The sequence below is a fragment of the Podarcis vaucheri genome (genome assembly GCF_965113315.1).
Source record: "Podarcis vaucheri genome assembly, chromosome: 12".
NCBI lineage: Eukaryota > Metazoa > Chordata > Lepidosauria > Squamata > Lacertidae > Podarcis > Podarcis vaucheri.
The window spans coordinates 37,913,269-37,933,218 of NC_138750.1; the positions used below are offsets into that span (position 1 = coordinate 37,913,269).

Consider the following 19,950-nt stretch of genomic DNA (forward strand, 5'->3'; position numbering starts at 1 on the left):
TTCACTGCAGTCTCTATTAAAACAATGTTGTAGTTATAAAAACCTATATTTCTTTTTTACATTTCTAAATGCACTGCAATGAAATGTGTGTTCCCACAGGAGGTCAAAATCACATATTTCTCTGTAGTCTTAGATGTCACACATTCCTGTCTGCAGTAGAAATTGTTCATACATTAAAACCATAAAAGGAAAGATATGCCTATAGTAGTTGGAATGCAGAATGAAATTTGCAAACCTACATTCTACTAGAAAAATATATATGCTATTAAGGCCAGCATAAGAAGCTCTACTTAATGTTAAATATAAATGAAGTTGCTTCCAAAGAGAAATGATTTAACAACTGCCATTATAGAGAAACCTATGTCATTCATAGAAATTCTGTGTAAGTTGTGCAATAGTGCCTAAACACTGAAAGGAAGTTTAGTACCTTCATCTGCTCGTTCAATAAAAACCAAGTTAATTATTCTACATCTATCACCATGCCGCCCAACATGTTTGGGTTTCAGTTTCATTGGTAAAAAGAAAACACAATCAATATTTTGAATGTTTTGTTTCCTTTACAAAGCCGCCCAATACATTTTCCTGGTTCGTATCATTTGTTTGCTGATATTACTGACTAGAGGCTCCTTCCCTGTTTGTCCGCTCACCCACCCCTTTGCCAACTGCCCTTCCCCTACACTTTTATACCTCACTCACACCCTCGCCTATCACCCACAGCTTATCTTTATCAGCTTGCTTCATAACCCATACTTCCCAGAATAACAAGGAGCCACTTGGGCTCTACAATGCTAGAGAGAATGTTTGGGAGTGATTGTGTCAACAGCCCATTTCATCACACCATTCCATAGTGAAACTAGGGCTTCAACAGTTTTCTGTACTGGAAAATGCCCCAGGACATTTAGGAAGCCATTGGGTTCCACCAGTCTCCAAGGGTGGGCAATTCAAACAGGTCCTCCACCCTTGGGGGGGTGTCAATAATTATTGTCACCAATCCAAACTTTACCAGATAATGGTCCAAGTATGACAAGGAAATACATATTATAATGCAGCATAACTATTGTCTTAAGAGCTTCCTCGCCCTTGTAAACTATAGCAAATTAAGTGGAGCAGGATTTGTTTTGTTTTGTCAATGGAGATGGATGTAGAGGTGATATAGAGGTGCCATAGATTCTCTGCTTTTCATAGTAGCCACACGTTCTCCACACGTTCCAGCCCCTAAAAGTTCATGGGGATGAAGAGTTTGAAACCCGTTTTCTAAAGTTCCCTTTAGATAACACTATATCGCTATACTGAAAATGCTTATTTATAATTAATTTATTTATTAATGCATATAGCATTCAGTATAGGTTCAACAGTTGCAATAAAAAACAAACATGTCTATCTTTAGAAAGAGGGGCAGGGGAGAGGGAGAGATATTTGGATATATAGATAGGTAGATTTCATTACTTCAGGGACAAATCTCACAAAAGGAGTTCATACCCAGCCTCCTCCTTACTCAGTAATCATTCACTATTAATTAGCCACTTATATTTTCAATGAAATGTTCTTCACTCCTCCTCTCTTTCGCAGCAATGATAAATCTACATGTGACTTAGCTGTCCCATAGTTGTACCTAATTGGTTTCAGCTGTCATTTCTGAAGCTGAAATGCATGGACAGCCTGGGGCCTGTGAATGAACAGGAAGCATTTCCAACCACATTCCCATCATGTCAAACCAGCAATGTGAAAGAGCTCTTCCATTAAAACAAAAACTGTACTATTTAGCTTCTGGCAATGACATCATGCAGCAGACAGAATGTATTGTTTCACTGAGGCAGCAAGACTGTTGCAAGCCATTCTTTTCTGCTAAAGAGATTGCACACATTAGTTACGCTCCGGAGGTTCTTCTGACAAGAATAGTTTCCCTATTGTCACTAAGAAATTCTTAAGCAGACAATACAATGCAAAGAACAATAAAAGATATAGCTGAAGTAACATATTTGCAACAATTGCATGCAACCATACTCTACAAAGAAGTTACTCTAAGTAGAAATATAACAAGACAGAATCCCACATTTTTAGGATTATTTGTTGTCATTCTCATTTATGAAATAAATTGCAATTTAAAGTCATAATTAAAATTAACATAAAATATTAAAGTAACCAATTATGGTATTTTAAATTAACCAGTAACATTTTGGCATAATCCTTGCACGGATTGAAATTTTGGCTCAGCCCTGATGTGATATGGCTTCATCATAGTATTAAAATGATCACTCAGTAAACACTTAGATTTAGATTTTATTCACTAGAAATAACCATCCATATTATTGTATTTATACAATTAGTTCATTCTTATAATGCTAAATTATAATTTAGCATCATGTATAAACCTGTCCAAAGTTCACAAGTATGTCAGTGTGAAAGTCCCTTGCATTCTTTGTTCTACTAAATATGTTAATTCCACAGTTTTTTTTAAGCCTTCCATTCTTACCCTTAAAATTGTCATTCATAACCATCATTTTCTCGCTTTTTAAAGATTGTTTTCTTGTTATTCTGTTTTATCTATTACTTTTATGTACTTGGAAATGTACACATTTGAAAGACACAATAGTTATAGAAACTTATAGTAAATTTGTTTAACAAGTCAAGTCTTTCTGAATTCAAGGGTGCTTATTCTCCTCAAAATGTGCATGTGATTGAAGTCTTAGTCAATATTCATGCATTTTGGTACTGACCTTTCCACTCTTTTACAAGAACATCAGTGTTATCTACTTGTACCATTTATATGAACGCAAAACATGAAACATTTTAAAGCTTTTAAAATAATTCTAGCTAATGAAGTTTGCCTTTAAATTACAGAAGCAAGGAACACAAAATGCTAAGTTATTTGTTATAGTTGCATTTCACCTTTCTTTCATCACCTCAGCTCAAGGCAGTTTCCCATTCAGGCACTGACCATAGCGAGTCCTGCTTTTTTAGAGTCATGCACAATAAGACCCTAAGAAAGTTAGCAATTTGTTAATGTGGAGCACTACTGAGAAGACAGCAGGTTGTCCTCAGAAACGGTTATAGCAAGGTTTAGAGGACTGAATGTCAACACTGCTCTTTGAACATCCTTTCTTTGGGAATGTAACCTCTATCCTAGGAAGCTTTGATTGGCCCTATCAGCTTCCTTGCTGCCCTTAATCATGACCGACCACATAATTCTCTGAAAATGAAGGATAATTCCTAGAATTTTTGCTACCCCTCCATACAGAAGATGAACAGAAATGTTGTTTTAACTCAGGAAGCCAAGAGTAATGGGTGGGAAGGGGGAGATAAAATGTTTTATCTCTGATGTTCTCTAGTCTGTATTTTATAATGGAATGGGTTAGACAGCCAGAGAAAGAATGAAAGGCCTTGGCCTGTAAGGTTTCCCATAATGATGACAGATTTCTGTCTCAAATTTTCATGTTTCAGGGGCACAAGGATATCCCCTTTCCCAACAAATAGCCCCAAAACAGAATTAAGTTCAAGAAGAGACAATTATTCTCTTATCTGAATCTTTGCCATTATATGGACAATAAGAGAATGGCATTCTCATCCATCAAATGATGACACTGATAAATGAATGAACATTGAGCCATCTGTTTGCATTATGATACTTCTACCCAGATCCTTTTAACTATATATAGCCAAAATATCACATAAAACATTTGCACATAGAACTGCAGCAGCATCCAGTGTGGGGCAAGACCATCTTGCTATGTTGCCTGTTAGTTTCAGTCCCACTAGAATAGGATATTAAATCAAGTGACAGAGCCATTAAGGGCATGTCTGACTTTGTGCTGACCAAAATGCCTAAACTATTCCATGCAGAAAAGTGACACCAAAGTTTGCCATTCCATTCCTTCTATATCCCCCACTTCATATATTTCTATGATTCTATGCTGAGGTTGGATGGCCATCTGTTATGGATGCTTTACTTGAGATTTCTGCATTGCAGGAGGTTGAACTAGATGACCCTCTACAATTCTATGATTCTTATACATGTATAGTACAACTATGCCACAACTGGTGCGAAAATTATTCTTTGTATAACTGCATTGGCTCATATTGCTGAAAGTCCCTGGGTTGATTCCAAAACTAACACACTATAAGTTGTGCTAACTCCATCCTCAGATTGTCCTATAGTAACACTGCACACAGAACTAGTCTACTTATCTCATTTAGAATGAGACTCCTGTTTCTCTTTCAGGTCCTTCCTCTTCCGATCTTATGAAAAATGCTTGCCTCCTGGTAACAGCTTTTTAACAAACTAGTTTTTCAAGCCGAAAGTGCCAGATCGCTTCTTCATTCTTATCATCTAAAATGGGAGGGTGGGGAATTCCATATTTATCATCTTACTTTGATGCCTTTCTACCTCGCCCGTGGGTCGATATTGAAGCTCAAAATATCACTACATCATCCCTGCTTACATTGCCTTATGCTACCAATTTTGAAAAACTTGTCAAATCTTTTTACAAGGTATACTTCTGAGGTATAAAAAAGGGATATAAAAAAACTTGTTTCTGTACTCTCCCCTCTAAGCCCACTTCCTTATTTTTCTCAATTGTCCCACTTACATATTAGCCAGTTCTGCTGCAATGGACAGCCCTAGGCCTAATCCCTGCAGAGGTGTACCTAGGTTTCCTTGCACCCTTGGCAAGGAGATGTATCAGCACCTCCAAAGCCAGGAGAGACCAGAAACTTGCTTTTTGTTGCCTTTCACACTCTGCCAGTGACTTCCACCATGGCCACTGGAAGCCCTCATTCTCTTTCTCCTCTGTCAATCCGTCTGTCTGCCTGCCTGCCTTCTTCCCTCCCTCCACTCACTGCTTTCCCTTCTGCCTCCTTCCTCCCCTTCCTTCCTTTTTCCTCCTCTTGCAACTTTTACCCACTCTCTCAGTCTTTCTTCCCTCTGAGCCCAACTGGTGGGTGGAGAACTCACACTTCTAATAGTGCCGCTGGCAGACTGGGGAGGGGCCCCTGCAGGCTTCTGTCATGGCCCATGCCAGCAACTGGATTCGTCTGCTGAGGAACCCAGAGGAGCCGGCGTGCCTCAATCTCCACTGTGTGGAGGAGTGGTCTGGGGCATGTGCAGACGGGCTAATAGCCACTCAGAATGGAGAGGTGTGATTTTTGCCCGCACACACACCCACCCACACACACCCACACACCCCTGGGTCAACCTTTCAAACTGGGTATGTGCCTGACTCCTGCCAGTAATATTTCTGATGGAAGGCAAGTAATTTCTAGAGAGAACTAATTCTGTAAGGGCTACAATATAATGGGGTAGTAAATTTATTTTCTTGCAAATCTAAAACTTGCTCTACATTGCTTTCTCTTTTGGTAAAACTGTGTATCTGAAGGAACGTTTCTACCCTAAATGTTCAGTCCAGACACTGAAATCCAGCTCTGAGATCATTCTCATTAGTCACGCCCGCCCTGTGGACCGTACTTCCATCAGATGTCAAGGAAATAAACAACTATCTGACTTTTAGAAGACATCTGAAGACAGCCCTATATAGGGAAGTTTTTAATATTTGATGTTTTACTGTGGTTTTATAATTTGTTGGAAGCTGCCCATAGTGGCTGTGGCAACCCAGTCAGGTGAGTCACATAAAAACAATAAAATCATCCTCATGTTACAGTGGAGTAACATCCAGTCACTAACAGATAATTTGAGCTGATTATTTCAAATTTTCCAAGTTTATTATTAAATCCATGAAATCTCTAATATAGGATTTCAACTGGACCACAAAAGGAGCCAAAAAGAATCTTCCATTCTTAGAAAGTGGTTCTAAAATTGAATTACATCCTGAAACTACAGATCTCCTGTGCAGCAGGTATTAAGAAGTATATAGAACGGTACAGTGTAGGGGGTCCTTGTTCTACAGAGAATCGTGTTCTCTCTGAATTAAATAACCTAAAGCAAAACCTTCTTCCAACAGAAATCTAATTTCTCATTGTATATTGTGAACTGTAATATTTGTATCCTTATCGCTGCTTTTTCATAATCCAAAATGCCAGCACAATGGCCCCAACTTTGTCTGTTTAGTAGCAACTGTATACTTTGCCAAATTATCTAAGGACTGCCTCTCCAAATGATTCAAAGCAACACACTGTTTTTGTGTGTCTTCTAAGACTTAATCTTAAGACACAGCTGTTTGAAAACAGGATAGGTTGAAAGATAAATATGGTTTCAGTTGTTGGTATAGTACAATGAAAGAAGAGATGGTACCACAAAATACTGAACTTCTATATATCTAACTAAGTAAACAACCTTCGTAACTTGTATATACAAGTATTTATTACATTTTCAAAATATTAATCCATGAGAACTTAAAAATGTTTAAACATTCATACTTTTATTTGACAGGTGTATTTTTTCTAAACTTGCTTTTGGAATGCTTCATGGTGTTAACATATTGTTTTATGAAGCGTTTATATCATATTCAGTTTTGTAATTATATATATTTTTAAATTGTAGCTTTCCCTGATAAAGGACCAGAGTGGTCCAAAATGCTTTGTACAATAAATAATTTCCTTTATTTCTACTCCATCCTTTTTATTGTTTTTCTAGTATTTGTGGCCTTTCTTACAAGGCTAGTTTACAAAAACTATAATTTGTCTTGTCCAGGTCCAACAGCAAACTGTGATTTGTCATAAAATCAGAAGTCAGTGACAGCACAAGAGAATGGGGGATGGGTAACATTTAAACCCAAAAGTAACTCATAATGCCAACATGCAAACTAGCCCATTGTCTTCAGTGAGATTTAAGTAGATCCTCTTTGTTCAGGATCCTGGCGAAAACATTTTAAGTACTATAACTCAAAAGAGTTTTACAGAGGATGGGGAGATATATTTAAGGTTTTTTGTTTCCTCGCGTAAGTTATATCAGCTTGTAGGGAAATTTTACATTAGTTTTTTATTTGTCACTACAGTTTTCCAGCTAAAGGATAGTTTAGGGAGGCCAAAAATCAGGGAAGATAAATCAGTAAGGGAGAAAAAGAGGCATCAATTTTCCCTGGTATAGCTCAACTTGTCTCCCTTTGATTTGAGGCAGAAAGGCCATATGCAAAGGGATGTTGCAGCCATGAACATGTCTTTGCTACAGGAAATGCTTTTTTGAATGCTCCTGTCTCAGAGAAATGTTGCCTCTTCATCCTTCTGCCTACCCAGGGCTTCCAGTGTATGTACTTTTCTAGAGAAAATGAATGCTCAGCCAGTGTGGTGTAGTGGTTAAGAGCAATAGACTCGTAATCTGGGGAACTGGGTTCGCATCCTCGCTCCTCCACATGCAGCTGCTGGGTGACCTTGGGCCAGTCACACTTCTCTGAAGTCTCTCAGCCCCACTCACCTCACAGAGTGTTTGTTGTGGGGGAGGAAGGGAAAGGAGAATGTTAGCCGCTTTGAGACTCCTTCGGGTAGTGATAAAGCGGGATATCAAATCCAAACTCTCTTCTTCTTCTAACAGCAAAACATGAGCAAAGGATGGAAGCCAGCAAGAGGCATTTGCATTGCACCAATGGATAATTCTGCAATTATTATTACTTTTTGGCTGTCCAAAATACAGTGACATAAGGAAAGACATTTTATTCATTTAAAACTTATGCAAAATGTGTTTACTGTTACATAAGATTAAAAGCTATGACTTGTCATTGGTTACTCAGTTTGAAATTAAATAACAGTAAAATTCCCATTTATTTATACATTAGACAAAAGCATTTAGCTATGTCAATGTCTCCAGTGTCATTCTTGCAACTGTTCTGCACCAGTTGTTTTACAGAGAAATAACCGTAGTATTAAAATGTATCATTTATATGTAAATAGGCAAGGTAAATGGACTTTTCATAACATACTATCTAAAAACCAACCCTATTTGAGATTCATTTGCTTCTTATAATATCCTGAACTCAATTTGTAGAAATTTGGGGTTAATTGTGACTGTACATTCTACAATACACCAGTTAAATGCTGAAGTGGTTCTACACAAATACCATATGTTTGTCTTAGGAAAACGCAGAATGATTAATTAGGAGTTCAGATCCAAGACTTCACACAGCAATTTTCCACACAAAATTAGATCATTACATTGTGCAAATTGAAGTTTTAATTAATAGCTGAAATGAAAGTTAGAGAGTATATGCTATGAAGTATAAATTACATTCCTCAGACTTTTTCTGACACTGCTTATTAAAATACAAACTGCCAGGTGAAACAAAAGTCACTTGGGGAGAATTTAATCCTGTATATTGCTTCCCTCCCACCCCCTTTTAAGTCTTACAATAGCCATGAGCCCGATAAGCTCAAATAAAAATGGTCTATAATCATTTGGCAAGCTAACACTTATCAAAAATTACTGAAGAATGCATAACATTACAATAATGTCTGCTACTGGCAATACTTCTGTAACAGTTTACTTAAAATATTTACATCCTGTCTTTTCGCTTCTCATGGGCCCTAACACAATTCATAACATACACTGAAGCGATATTCATGTATGCAATGTTTGCAGACAATCAAAAGCAATAGCTAGTATCATTTTCAAGACAAGCCTGGCAAATCTGGAACTATACTTGATGATCTGATAAAGTTAGTAAGTCTGAACTTTGTTATTTTAAGTCATATGCAACTACTCATTTTATGCGCCTATTTTATAGTTTTGTTTTCCATCTTTGAATTTTTGTCCATTTTATAATTTCTGTCTGTTTTATCCAATTGAACTGAAAATTAGATCTTAAAAAGGTCTGGTCCACATCCTAGCTGACCAAACTTAATGATGGACTGGGAGCAAGATTTAGACAGGCTCACAGGTTTTCAGACTCAACGCACTAGATTACATTCTAGTCTCTCTCAATGGGCAGCAAGGGACTATTATTTAAATAATCTGAGTATTTTTTTAACTAAATCGCACCCATTTTGCTTTTTGAGGCCCTGGTTTAGATCACAGTACATAAAAATGTTAACTTACCACAAACTCAAATACCAGTGTCAATGTCTCCTTTGTGTGAATAATATCATGAAGCAGCACAATATTAGAATGTTTTAGGCCCTTCAAAAGAGAAGCTGAAAGAAAAAAGGCACAATTAAAGGAAAATATAGTTAACCAATAAAGTCACCCGAAAATGATTTCAATACTAGTAATATTTTGTAGGTGCTCTGAATGACGCATAATCTGTCTCCACATACAACCTATACTTATTTCACCTGAACCCACACAGAATTATAGAGTTCACTGCATTTCACCTTCCCCCCTACCCCATGAGTAAAGTATAAAAAGGGGAAATGTTGTTCTTTCTAGCTTTTTTCTCCTGTGTGAATAAATTTTTCAAATAAATTAACGTGTATTATTAGAACAAGTTTAACATGTTAATGTAATATTATCTGCCCTGCATACCATCAGTTGATTCAGTTTGCTACATTAACCCTTAAGAATGCAAGTACTTTATTCAGTGTTTTAACACTGGATTATCCAAATCAGTCACTTCATATAAAAATTATATTAAGTCTACAGAAAAGTAACAGAAAAACCTTTTTCTATTAAACCTGTAAAAGATTTTGCACATATTTTATTTTTCTCTGTAATCTATATTTAATGCTCACACTGTAATGCATATTTAATGTGCACATTTAATATTCCTAAGATATGGTATATTTAACCAATGTGACATGACAAGCCATGTGTCACTACAGAAGCCAAAATGCCAGTGGTAACTTGTCAACTCACACATACATCAGAAAACGAACAACATCCCTTATAATATAAATGTATATCCAAAGACAATAATGTGCAACTGTACAGTCATATCCAAGTAATACTTTTCTGGTTTTTGTTCTTTTATATACTTTGTCCCCTAGCTCAAGATAGGGCCATCCTTTAAGTCAAAATTTCTAGAGCGATGTTTACATTACAAGATAGAAACAACAGCTATATAAAGGGGAAGGGGAAGGGGGGAAATGCTTTTGCTGCTTTCAGATGCCAGTCAGTGCAGCAGATACTGAGCTAGCTGGGCCAATGGTCTAAGGCAGCTTCCTATGTTCCTATATATTATTTCCAGGAGGTCTCACACTGAGGGATGGATTACCGTATTTTTCGCTCTATAACACGCACCCGACCATAACACGCACGTAGTTTTTAGGGGAGGAAAATCCGTAGGCATGCCACCCGTAGGCATTTCCTCCATAACACGCACAGACATTTTCCCTTACTTTCTAGGAGGAAAAAAGTGAGTGTTATGGTGCAAAAAATACGGTACATACATGCACACACACACGCACACCCCACTTCAAACTGTATGTCTAATGATGTACAATAAAATCAATCCAGTAAATGTTCAATAGAAAGCAGGCAACAGGCTTAACATAACTGCATGCTTTCCTATTTATGAGTTTTCTATTCTTCGCTGTTAAAGTATCACCTCAGGCCCTTACCTCTTCTTGGTGATCGTTATTTTCTCTCTAAAACCTCAAACAGGTCATTAAAACTTAAACATACTGAGCACACCACACTCTGATGCCTGTCTACTGGCTTTCTTTCCCCTGATCTTTTATTATCTGTCCTCATCACTTTAGGTATCTATATTAGTTACTGGAAGCCCTCCACCATATAAACTCAGTGCTAGCCACACACAAAAGATGACAACTATAAAAAGAATCCAACATCAATAAAAATGCAAATGAAAGATTTATATAGTGCTTCAAATTATTTTAAGTATATTGTTGTGTAATCTGTATTCCATATAGTCAAGCAAGTCAGTATTATTATATCCACATTGCAGTTGGGAATGGGGTGAACCTATGAGACAGAGGCTTGCCAAGGGCTACCTAGTTGAGTCCATCATGGACAGGACATTTCAATCAGGGGCATATCAATTCTTAAGCTAAGGGAACTCTCATACTAGAGGTCTTTCTTGTTGGAATTGTCTGCATTTGTGCCTTAAATATTTTTTCACCTTTAAGAAATTCCCATCCAACTCGGACTCCTTTTTCTTTGAGTATTTCTAACCATGGAATCTCACCCAGTAGCTCCTTAAGCTTTTTAAAATCAACCTTCTTAAAGTCTAGAGCGCATGTCTGACTACACTCAGCTTCCCCTTACCTCTTGTATAGCGACCCCAAGAGAACAGGATCACTTTCTCCTATGGTTACCAGTACTTCCACTTCACCCTTCTGGAGTGATTGTCTGAGTTGGGGGTGGCTGGAACTACTTTGCAGTGTTTCTGGTTCTACTTGGATTATCGTTTCCGGAGGGTGATGCTTGGGGTGTGCACTTCAGCCCCATGGAGACTTCAATGCTGTGTTCCTCAGGGTTTGATTTAATCCTCTATGCTGTTTAATATCTAAATGAAGCTCCTGAGTGGGGTTTTGGAGTAGGTTGTCAGGAATATGCTGACGACCCACTGCTCTACTTCTTAACTTCACTACATCAAAAACAGCAACAAGCCAATGGTATTCTGGTTCAGAAACCAAGTGAAAAGCTTCAACACAAATCATTCAAGAGACAAACCTATTAGGTTTTGAAGCTATAAATGAGCTGATTTAGCAAGAGTTTTCGGTCAGAGGTAGCTGCTGCAGCTGACAGGTAGAAGAAGTAGATATTTTCCATCACATAAAAAACAAGAGTGAAATAAACTGGAAAGCACAAGCAGTACAGAAACCAAATTAATAGGCACAGCTACGCTATGTAAAATACAATATTACTGGATAAATTATTTTTAACAAAGTTTAAAAACAGCACACACACGTACACCCCATTAGCAAACTTGTTATGTAATGCTAATCTGACATGGCGTTTTTGTTCTTGCAGCAAATGTAAAGATAAACAGATGGCTTCATTTTAATTCAATTCCCAAAGAGTTTTGAGCAAGCATTCTAGCATATGATGCAAGAAACTAACATTGGGATGAATGCCCTTATTGTTTGTCTAGAATCTAGATGCATGTTTCTATAGTACGATAAGTCGTTGTTTATTTCAATATTGTACAATTTCAGCTATTAGATGTTAGGATAGCTAGAGGAAACAGGAATAAAGAAGTTACAGTAAAAGGCAAGAAGTCAATTTTTCCATACTAAACATCACTCTAAGTGGGAGGTTCACATGTTCTCCCTTGCTCCCCCCCCCCAAACACATGTTGCAGTTACAATTGTCAATAATAGCCAAGTCAATATTCACTTGCAAAAGTAATGAAACTATGGAAAGACAGTCTGGCAAAAATCCAAATTTTCCCCTCTACCCCAGCTGTCCTTTTAGAGAAAAGCATTTCCCACTGCACATCTTATCATCAAATCAAAGCTCATACAACTTCAAAAGCTTATCTTCTTCATCTTAATGAATGCAGTTTGACAGTAAGGTCACAGCACATTACACACAGAACTGTAACAAGAATTAGGAGCTTGGTTAGAGGAAACAAATTAGTCTTGCATCAAGTTTGGATTACCCAGGTTCATGCAATCATTCCAAAGACAGTATTACACTAACATATTGGGTGGTATTCAACCAAGCAGACCCACTAAAATTAATGGAACTAATTTATTCTTCTTAATTTCAATTGAGTAAAACTACTCTGAGTAAAACTACGCTGAATACCAATTTTCTCTGTGCTTCTGAAGGAATCGTTATCGCTCAATAAGGATTATGCTATTATAGCTAAGTCTATATTCTGGAGGTTACCTACACTTTAGCAACATTGAATGCCAAATAACATGTGAAGTGTAGAGCGCAAAAGCGTTGAATATGCCAAAAGCAAGCCAAAGGCAATTCCTGAGCAATGTTTGTTTTGCATCCCTTTCAGTACTATAACATTATTATCATAAACCATATTGTTATTTGAGGGGGGCTGCCATTCAATTAGGCTGCAGTTATGGGATATATGGGAACAGGACCATTCCATCAGTTCTACTGAAAGACCAACTCCTTAGAGCTCCTCCAGTTCCTGAATATTTTCCATTCCAGATGGTTAGAAGAAGAAGAAGAAGAGTTTGGATTTGATATCCCGCCTTTCACTCCCCTTCAGGAGTCTCAAAGCGGCCAACATTCTCCTTTCCCTTCCTCCCCCACAACAAACACTCTGTGAGGTGAGTGGGGCTGAGAGACTTCAGAGAAGTGTGACTGGCCCAAGGTCACCCAGCAGCTGCATGTGGAGGAGCGGAGACGCGAACCCGGTTCCCCAGATTACGAGACTACCGCTCTTAACCACTACACCACACTGGCTCTCTCTAATAACCACACTGGTTATTATAAGAAGTACAGTATTTTCCTTCAAAAACTGGCAACTAAGTTTTCTATTGTCCTCTTCCTTCCCATCCTATTTTCCCTTTTGTGTCATGACTTAGATTGTGAGTCTGTGGACAGAGGCTGTCTTGTTGTAAATGATTATATATACATCATTCTTGTGAGCCCTTTTGTTGAAGAGTGGGATAAAAATGCTCTATATAAGCGAATAATAAACACCATTAATGTGTTGCCCCCTTTAAGAATCAGGCTCTATGTAATAGTTAATTCTGTTCAAAAATTATTTCTAATTATCAATAAAGATAATATATATATTTGTTATTTATTGCTTAATAATTGATCAATGAAATATTGATTGATAGACGTAATATTGTTGTGGAAGGGGAAAGCAGGACTCAGTAGGTGGAGTTAGTTTACATCAATTCCAAACATCTGAGTAAATCTAGGCAAATCCCGCTTCAAAACATTCTAAATCACTGCCTTATATAACTGAATAAAGATTTGAGAATACCTTTAAATGCCTTAAAACCCTTGAAAATAAGCACTTTGAGTGGGGGAGGGGGAAGAAGCCTGTCATGCATCAAGGGGTAGGGTGAAAGTTGTGAAAAGATGGATTTGTATTTATTCAATTGGGGTCAAAGTGCAATGCACTTTGTATGCTTCAGCTTTAGTTACACTACCTTAATTGGTGCAAGATGAAAGAGTAAAATAGGTATGTTTAACCCTTAAAAGGGGGACAGACACCTTTCAAAAGCTGGCAGGAAGCAGTGTGTGTGTGTGTGTGTGTGTGTGTGTGTGTACACACAGTCGTACCTTGGTTCTCAAACACCCAGTGACTCGAACATTTTGGTTCCCGAACACCGCAAACCCAGAAGTGTTCCGGTTTGTGAACATTTTTTGGAAGCCAAACATCCAACACAGCTTACGTGTATCCCAATTGAGTGCAGGAAGCTCCTGCAGCCAATCGGAAGTCGTGCCTTGGTTTTCAAACATTTTTGGAATGGACTTCCAGAACAGATTTTATTCGAGAACCAAGGTATATGGGGAGGGGTGTCATACTACATGTGACTTCGCCTATTTGTTTAACTCTGTTCATTTCCAATTACATATGAAGCTCAAGAGGTGTGTTTCAGAGCAACAGTGGGTCTAGGTGAGGGAGACTAGACTGTTCCATTTCCCAAAGCGCTATGACCAATTCCCATTTCCTCCCACCTAGACTCCAAGATCAGAAATGAGGCTAGTTGAGGCATTAAAAATTCCGTCCTGCCTTTCTGCTTAACCAAGGCCTGTAAGGCAGCTCACAAAATTCTGTAATACAAGAGTTCAACAGAATAAAGCAACTACACAACTCAAAATCCATGAAGAAAAAGATAACTAATGTTAAGTTCTGCCAAAGGCTTTGATAAATAAAATACAAGCCTAAGAAAAGAGGACACTAAAGATAACAAACTTGGAGAATACATGGAAGACAAAATCTGAAGTTTGAAAAACGAACCAGAAAGCAACCATTTTTTTCTAGGCAATATTTGTGATTTTTTAAAATACTAAACAACAACGTTCTCACACTATGGGTAAGACTCTTAGCAGATGTCCTGGCTCACATTCTTGGACAAAAGACTCAGAATCTCCTTTCAAGAAATCCTGGAAGTTTTGTTTTTTTTACTAATTCACCATGCAATCTCTGCATCAGCTCAGAACACATGTGACATGTTCAAAAGGCAGAATCTAGGATACATGGATTGGCTTAAGCAAAGACATATGATGTGCGCTTTCTGATTGAGCTTGCAAGCAAGTGCTCCTACAGCAGGGGCTGGGTCTGTTTACACTTGCAATGACAAGTCCTTGGAGATGGGACTCTAGTCCAATCTTCTGACACCCTCCACCTCTGATCTGGTCACCTACGTGGATTGGCTAGTTAGCTCCTTGGCTACCATAGGAACCCTGGACACTTAGTGAGGTGGCAACTGGTTCTAACTGCCTTACTGAGGTAAAGCCCTCATCCAGATCACTGTTTGAACTTTCTTAACCACTGCCCACCTCAAGGTGACTACATTTTAATGTGTTTTTAATAATAATGATGATGATGATGATGATGATGTGTTCATCTAGAATAAATTGCACCAATCATGGGGATGAACAAAACATCTGAATAAAAAGGTTAAAACTATAGATGTTTGGATCTAGTTATATAGTGGTGCAAAATTTTAATGGAAAAAGCAAAAAAGGCAGTAATTCCAAGCCTAACTATGAAGCCATGCAAAAGCAACACCCACCAGTTTTATGTTTGAGCAAAGAGAAACTGAAAATAGCTAAGTTATATTTAATTTTATGCAACTCCGTCTTATTTTAAGCTGTGACTGCCTTTTGAAACAAATAATTGCTATTAAGTAACAGATACAATTTCAACAAACTATTTTCATCTGCATCCCCATAATTTATCCTCATTGTGACTGACATTTGTGTCGCATTGGTGACAGAATATATCTATTGAACACTGTTATAGTATCCCAGGAAATGTGTTTAGATTTTTAGCATGTTAATATGTATGATCCTCTTTGAGAGGTGATTAACTATTTATGTTCTTAGAAGGAATATTTTGGAACTTTGCAGGTTATGCTTGGTGTGTTTTCTACCCAGAGTTTATACAATGTGGAATTAAGTTTTGAATTATCTAAGGCTGAGAAAGAAGCATTTTTACAAGAACATAGATAATTGTCATGTACTGCATTTTTTCATTCTGCATTTTGTCTCTGAAGAGGTTATGGCAAATAGGTTGGGGAAAGAATCCTGAAAGTATGAGGAAGATGATTAAAATTTTGATGAAAAAGAAAAAGATAATTTTAGTATCCCTACTCTTCCATGAGATTTGTATCATCATGCTAATGATGGCACTGAAATTCTGAGTCGGCAAGTTTTCATTACGTTTTTCTTATTCTCCACTCAAAGCTTCAGCTTACAAGTGCTGTTGGGTTTTTTTGTCAGACAACATGAAAAGTTTCTTGAACTATAGCTATTTAGCCTGCAGCAACTTTTTGCTCTCTGAACTTTGGAGAGAAAGCTTGTAAAACAAGTGTGGGAAACAAATACTGATACTTAGCTTTTAGTATACAAAAGCCCTAAAGAGGCTGAGCTTCTAGGGTTGTAAAACAAAATATATCTACTGAAGCCATTTAAGGCTACATTTTTATATACATTTTTATAAGTGGATATATTTTATATGCACTTACTTGGGAGTATGTCCACATGAACTCAAAGCAATTTACAGCCCATCCTATACAAGACTATTCACAAGTATGTATGTTGTTGTTGTTTTTAAAAGGGTGCAAATTAGAATTCCACCAGAAAAAAATGCTGGTCAGAATTAAGATAGCGTTCAGCTGAAATTGAGTTGAAAAAAAATATTTGGGTTAATCTTTGGGTCAAAAAAGAATACTAAATCAATGTTGACATCCTGAACATTATGTCTGTCCTGGAAGCCACCAAGCAGTAAATCCTTTTTAATGTATCTTAATTTACAGACATAATCTTACTAGTGGAGCACCCTACTATTCAAAAAATGACTACTACTTCTATTAAGCTATCAAACTGACTATGCAAATCAGACTGAAAATTGAGCCCTAGAAGGAATGTTGCTGATTCAGAAAATAAATCTATTTTTAAAGTACAATATTTGCTTATTGTGCCAAAATGTTCAGCAGCAGAACCAAAGCCTGCCGGATTGGGTGCACAACCCTCATGCATCCACTGCATGTAGAAAGTAGGCTTCAGCTCTACACAGCTGATAAACGCTCTACACAGCTGATAAACAGCTGATTCAGGCACACATGGTACTTTCAGTCTCAAAGTCAGGACTTCAAAGCGCTCCAAAAAGGCACCAAAAAGGTTCCCCACCCCTACATCCTAAAGCAACATTTGAGCTAAATTCCCTCAAGCGTTCCTCTTCTAGAAGGACTTACTTCCCAAGCACAGGGATGTATCTTATAGACATGGTTAGAGACACGTCCTGAACATGTATGGTAAAACCGTCTAAACACGCATTTTAATCTTCTAACTAGCAATACACACTACTTCAGAGGTTGCTTCTTGAAACTTGCACTTCTATATATTTTCCAATACTTTTGTGTGACTTAACATATGAGCTATTATTAATGGACTGCAGCCAAGTTAAATTTATTATCAGTTAGGGTGCTACTTCACAGCAAGCAGTTCTCTTAACCAACAATGTGAACTCCCACTGGCATTTCTGCACCTCCGCAAATGCATACATACTGTCATGTACACCTGATACCAGTTTTTATATAAGCTAGCAATGAAGAAGCACAGATTTGTTTTATTTCATGTCAACTCCCACACAACAGGGTGCTTTTGGTTTTTAAGTAGCAATCCTCCTCCTACAAGAAACATAACCATATAATTTGAGAAACCCAAGGTTCTCCAGCAACAAAAAGCTGAAAAGATGTATGTTGCAATTACAAAGGAGGAAGAGAAAACCAAGAGCAGTAAATAAAGAAACAAGTGTACCTTCCCTGATGGCTGTAAACGGAGTGCCTTCCTCCTCTTGAAGTCTAATCACCTTTAGCGCCACCAACTTTCCATTTACCCTGGAGTAATGCAAACAAAACATTACACAAACAAAATTACGTTTAGCACATTTCAATAATAGGTTTTTCTATATACAGTGGTGCCCCGCAAGACGAATGCCTCGCAAGACAAAAAACTCGCTAGACGAAAGGTTTTTTCATTCGCGATTTGCCTCGCAAGACGAATTCCCCTATGGGCTTGCTTCGCAAGACGAAAACGTCTTGCGACTTTGTTAAACCGTTTAAACCGTGCTTCGCAAGAAGAAAAATTCGTTAGACGGCAAAAATTGCGGAACGAATTAATTTCGTCTTGCGGGGCACCACTGTACAGAACATCCTATTTCTCTGGTCCAACTTCTGCCACCCATAAAAGCAAGATGCTAGCAGCTTTGAAATATTCAACTTATCAAATCTTTATCTCAGGTATACCAAATTATAGCATTAAAATAAAATGCTTTACAAAGTTAGAGTAATGAACTGATGACCTTCATTCGCCCCACATTTTGAGCTTTCATTTTTTAAATTGTAGATCTCTAGTCCTCATAAAAAGAAATTTATGAAGCAAAATTTGCAGGTGCCCTTATAAGCAGTTTTTGTTATTTTTTGGTGAAATGTGCTGACATGCTTGCTCCCTAGTTGTCAATGTTTCTGTGAGTTGTGATTGATAAGTTCTAAATAATTTTGGGTTACTTCACAACACTGAGTATCTCTGCTATATGATTCACCTCCCCATAGCTTTTTGGATTGAACAATTTTGCTGTAATTTGAGAGAGGCTTCAAGATTCAACTGATCATGGATAACTTGAGTACTGACCTTTGTTATTATTTATATGACCTATCATTATGAATTAAGAGCTGACCTAATAATTTTGTTAAGATTTTTAAAATACCTTTAGGGATGTGGGGTGAATAGTTATTCAATCAGGTTTTCAGGTGGTTGAAAACAAACTGATTCAGTTAAAAGCAATATTGGTATGATTTTGCTTTTCCAGCTGTTTCTACTGATGCAATTTTAAATCCCCTCATGCCTTGTGAAACGTGCAGATGTGGCTATCACAGTATTTCCTTTCAGCCAATACAGGATAATTTGAGATGCTGAAAATGAACTACACAGCCTATTAAAATCTGCTTGTACATTTATTTGGAATGTAATCTGATCAGTATTTCCCAATAGTTTTTTCCATGTTTTTGGATGTTCTTAATTTTAAAAAAAAATGTTTTAGATTCCTTTATTTTCAATTTCTTTGTTTTGTTGCCTTGATTGCCACCCTCGGCTCCTTCGGGAGGATGGGACAGAAGTTTAATAAGCACGCACCATCTAGACTAGTTTACTTGATTTGTACCTCTTGAGCATTTGATTATTAAATAGCCATTGTTTGTAGAGCCACTATAGTGGAAAGAACCTGAGAAGAATAACAGTTCTTATAATCTTTTGGACTAATTAATATAATCAAGACAAAAGATGTGTATAGTTGAAATGTTACATCACCCACCCTGATTACTACAATATTTTCCTCTTATATCTGTTCTTGTCTTCTTACTTCTATCCAGAACTCTGATACAAAAAGCTTTCATCACCCTATTAATTCAGACCAGACAGTGCTTTTCCCAAAGGCCCCAACGCTGGCTTCCTGTCAAATGAAACACATATTCTTCATCCTTAACTTCCATGGCCTTCCTCCTCTGTTCCCCCACAACCAGTCTCTGTCCCCATATATTCTTGTCTAGGACCTTCACTTCTCCAGCTCCACCAGCTTCAGCTGAGGAAAGGCTTACGCTGACTTGGAACCTTTTATTTAAAAAGGAAAGAACCATGCTGTTTCTTTATTGACTTCAGGCTGAGAAGAGAAGCCATATGTAAAAAACATGCTGGAGCTGTGCTTCCTCCCTCTATGTTTTATGGGTCTGAAAGGCTTTGGAAAGGCATGTTGCAATTTAGCATGTGGTCTGATTTCAAGCAAGCAGATGAGAACACACACCAAGTAAGGTTGAGGCATGCCCTACGTGCCGATAGTTGGACATGTGCAGACACATTCCTTCTTTTTTGGTGGGTGGGCAAAGAGCTGCATGAAATGGGCCCACATAGGTATATACATAACATACATAGGCAGATGCACACCTACCACCTCACTA

General features: G+C 37.6%; 1 protein-coding gene across 6 annotated transcripts in view; it reads right to left on the minus strand.

Moving 5' to 3' along the window:
- Positions 1 to 19,950, minus strand: part of CDK14 (cyclin dependent kinase 14) — a 241,054-nt gene that overhangs the window by 128,662 nt on the left and 92,442 nt on the right. For all 6 annotated transcript variants that reach the window (XM_082194166.1, XM_082194169.1, XM_082194168.1 and 3 more), the window contains 2 exons: positions 17,759 to 17,838; positions 8,978 to 9,072 (listed from right to left, as the gene is read on the minus strand). In XM_082194166.1, the coding sequence (XP_082050292.1) occupies positions 8,978 to 9,072; positions 17,759 to 17,838 (175 nt within the window). The remainder of the gene's footprint in view (positions 1 to 8,977; positions 9,073 to 17,758; positions 17,839 to 19,950) is intronic.